We start from the raw sequence: 4,006 nt of genomic DNA on the forward strand, positions 1-4,006 counted from the left end.
CGTAAACATCACACATGGAGTCGTGATAGGCCCGAATTGTGATGGAGCGATGGCACCGTAAGTGTTGTGGACGGGGGCCATCGCCTCGAGATGATCCCGGTGACGCTCCCAGGCCGGATTTGGTTTTCAAGCGTGCAGGCGGAGATTTTAGTAAAGTAATGTGATAAGTTTTATTGTAATGGGTGTTTATGTCTTGTGTGTGAAAACTATTCCCCCGCACCGGGACGGTATAATGGATTGTCAGACGAAGGCGCTTGATCCTCTGCGGTTCACAGGACTCCTGCAGCAGCCCGACACCGCAAAGCGGTTGTAGCGCTGAGTAAATGGAGTGCGGAGATGGAAGTCAACTATGTAGCTTTGAAGTATAAACGATTTTGCAACAGGATTCGACATACGCGGATCGTTCCCGGGTTATAGCGGTCCGCTATAGCAGCGTATCTCGGGGATTTGTCTATTAATAAAGTATCAATCCATCTTTGTTTTGCTCGATTCAACGCTGGATTTACTCGCCTGTTCCTTTTCGATGATGCTTAACGCTTCGTCCACTACCGATTCGGGCGCATACGCGCGCAGTGATTCACGAAAAACATGAACCCCGGGAATGTTACACATCCTGTGCCACGGGAACTTAACGATTGGCATTTCGCGAACCTTCGCACCGTTGGCACTGTTCGTCTGCGTTGGTGGTTTGACGTGCACCATTATTTTGTTGTGTTCCTTCGTCTTAATGTGTATGCGGCACTGATACTCGGCGAAGAAAGGCTTCGGAAAGCAGCGCTTCAGCCAGGCCGGGTACAGATTCGCGACGCCTCGTTCGTACTGCTCGAGCAGCATCACCTTCTTGCTGATGCTAATCAACTCCGATTCCCGCCAGATGGCGACAATATCACTAATCATGACTGCGTTGATCAAGTTGGAGCTAACCGCCGCTACGATCAGCAGAAACAGTACGAACAGCCAAATCTTTGCACCGTCAAATTTTATTGACGACGCATCAAACTCGCCGAAGAACATCGCCAGCGTCTTCACGAAGACGTGCGGGATCGTGGTAAAGCTATGGAAGTCATCCTGCGCGTGCTCTGCTGGTGACCTGGTGTACATGACGTAGAACGCCACCATGAACCCACCGATGACTGGTGAAAGGCAGCCGAAGCTTTTGAGAAAATTGATCAAAACCGTCCTGAACATGAACATAGTCATAGCGAATTTGGTTGTATAAGTCAATACCATCAGAAAGGTGAGCTGTATGGAAAGGCTGACGATTACAAACGGCGTCAGTGTGGTGCAACCTTGTGCCAGCACCACAACCATCGATACCGCGTTCACCATAACCAACGCATTCTCGAATGAAATGTATGCCCGGCCCAGAAACAGCAGCTGTAGAAGCTCCCGTGTCCACATAAGCGCCAGACCGCAGATGCAGGACAGCAACCACACGGTGCTCGGACCGTCGGCCGAACAAGCGGTGAGTGAGTAAACGACAAAGGACAGGGCCGTTAGGGCAGTGAGCAGCAGGTTCAGGAAGTTCCATTGGCCTAAGCGCGTCCACTTCACCATAATGAATGTATTTAGGACAGGATGCAGGAGCAAATGCTTCAGCTTCTTTGAATTGGCAATATGCTGCAGGGCCGTCATTTCGTTGGGGACGACTGTGGAGTTTCGGGGCTTCCAGCTGTCCAGTAAGGTGCTCTCGTCTGTATTGGAGGATGGGAGGGGTGTGGTGTGTGTGCGGTGGCGAATAAAACCCGTTCAGGTCGAACCGTATCTCGTCGCGATCCGGCACCGAGCGGTTCACATCAGCATCGATACACGTGTTCAAATAGTTCACCCAGAAGTCGTACGTCCCATAGTCGAGTGGCGTTAGGTTGTCTTTGTTGCGCATACCGAAGCAGGAATGCTGCTGGCGTAATAGAAACTGTGACACCGAATCGAACCTGTACTTGATCGCTAGGTGTAACGATGTGTTGCCGGAGCTGTCCTTCTTGAAAATGTCGATGTTTTTCCGCTGCATGAGGTCCGCTGCTAACCCGAGCAGGGCAACCCGCTCTGCGGGGCACTTGGAACCGTGCGCTTTGCTGAGCGTGTGCACCAGCAGCGGATCCTCGTTCAGCAGGATGGGGTCGGATATCATGGCCAAGAAGCGATGCAACAGGGAAAGATCCCCCATCAGGCAGACCTTCTTTAGCAAACCTTTCAGCTCCACGCGATGCTCCAGTTCGGGCGGATCCTGCACCAGCTCTGTCTCCAACCATTCCAACCATCTGGCATTGAAATCCTCTGCCTCATTATTCTCAGCCTGTACGGGATTGCGGTAGATCTTCCTGAAAATGGCCAGCTCACCACGATCGAGAATCGATCGCACGCAGTCGGATAAATTCTCTTCACAAGCCGTATGCAACAGCAGACGTATCACTTTCTTTACGTTCGTGCCGTCTACGAAGAGTTTTTCCATGTAGGTGGCAAAGTTGTTGCGATCTTTGTAGTGCAAAAAGATTTCCAGCAGCTCAACGTTGACAATGACATTGGGATTGTTCTCGTAGAAACCAACCACACGCTCCTCGCGATCGTTGATACTGCAGATGGCCAGTGCACCGCGCGCCAGCCTCAGGCACTCTACGGAGAATTGTTCATCGAATTTGCAATGCTCCAGCAGCAGTTCGAACGGCAGCTTCACATGCGAGCTACAGATGTTAAAGAGCGCTCCTGCCTGCAGCAGCGTTATGATGAGGGTCCGTATCGTGCCCAATGGATCTACGACGTACGAAGGGTAATCAGTCGCTGGGATGTCCCGTCGCATGTACTGGTCGTATTTTACGCAAAGCAGCGCAAGCGCGGTCTGCTTGCTGCGGTTGCGCGCATTCACATCTATCCTGGGAAGCAGCCAGTCGAGAAATGTTGCATTCAGCTGACGGACGGCACAATGTACCGGGGCGTCCAGTTCCACGGTGCCCTGAAATGACAGCAGAAAGCGGAGATTATTGGGCAAAACTTCTTACCGAACCGTGCGCTACGGGTACCTCATTCGCCGCCTGGAACCGGATGATGAACCGCTGCAAGTAGTCTCGATACTTTGCAGTGTTCTGCAGCATCTGCACCAACACCCGTTGAAGACGTGCGTAGTAAATTAAGCTTTTCGGTTCCAGTATCGCATTTCTCGTATCCCTTATCCTCCATATCTCTGTTAAATCTTCAAGCCGGTGCAAATCTTCATCTCGCAGCAGATTGTCGAAGTCTTCCAAACTCTCACTAGTCGGTGGTGTGATACCAATGATCGCCATGAACTTCTTTTCAAAATACTTCTGCAATAGCATTCGATTCCATCATTATGCAACAAGCAATGAATCATTTTCATTCGCGCCCACTAGCGGCATTACGTCACACAACTCACGTTCTCTCACCGCTTACCTACCTCCTTATAATGACGCTGCCTTCGTTTTACGGCTTCATCATAGCCCACTTCAGGATCTACCGGCGTGTACGTACGTTCCTGGCGCATATATGCTGAAACTGACAAAGATTCACACATTACTTGAAGATGCCGAGCAGACACTTTGATTTACTTTACTCTACCTGCCCCCATTTTGAACTACACGCGCGTCGGACCTCACGCTCACCAGCGTCCACACCGGTCAGCAGTACGAACGGCACTGCCGATTAGGTTATCTCCTCGTTTTTTTTTCTTCTTCTTTCAGAATTCTTCTTCCCAATCGATTTCCCAAGAATTCCCACATTGACAAAGACCGGTTGGTTTGAAACTCAGCCCCAGTATTAGCATACAAACGATTAGCGGCGTTCAGACGTACGTAGAGAAAGGAAACAGTGTGATCGAGCTCGAACGCTGTCAGATTTCACGAAGGAAAAGTGAAGTGCGACGCTGCCATCGAACCGCTAACGGCCAACTTTAAAATTAAATAACCTTTTAATGCGTGATCCAAACCGGATGAAATATTCTAGTGAAAATTAAGAAAAAAATATATCTTTTTCAATGTATAAATAGTTTTCCTCA

General features: G+C 50.0%; 1 protein-coding gene across 1 annotated transcript; it reads right to left on the bottom strand.

The window, feature by feature from the left end:
- Window positions 1–465: 465 nt before the first annotated feature.
- Window positions 466–3,496, bottom strand: LOC128718559 (uncharacterized). The gene is given in 4 exon segments (XM_053812185.1): window positions 466–1,668; window positions 1,670–2,950; window positions 2,997–3,299; window positions 3,410–3,496. Coding segments are annotated over 4 exon segments (2,874 nt in total).
- Window positions 3,497–4,006: the final 510 nt, after the last annotated feature.

This window comes from Anopheles marshallii, chromosome X (assembly GCF_943734725.1).
Source record: "Anopheles marshallii chromosome X, idAnoMarsDA_429_01, whole genome shotgun sequence".
NCBI classification, from domain to species: Eukaryota; Metazoa; Arthropoda; class Insecta; order Diptera; family Culicidae; genus Anopheles; species Anopheles marshallii.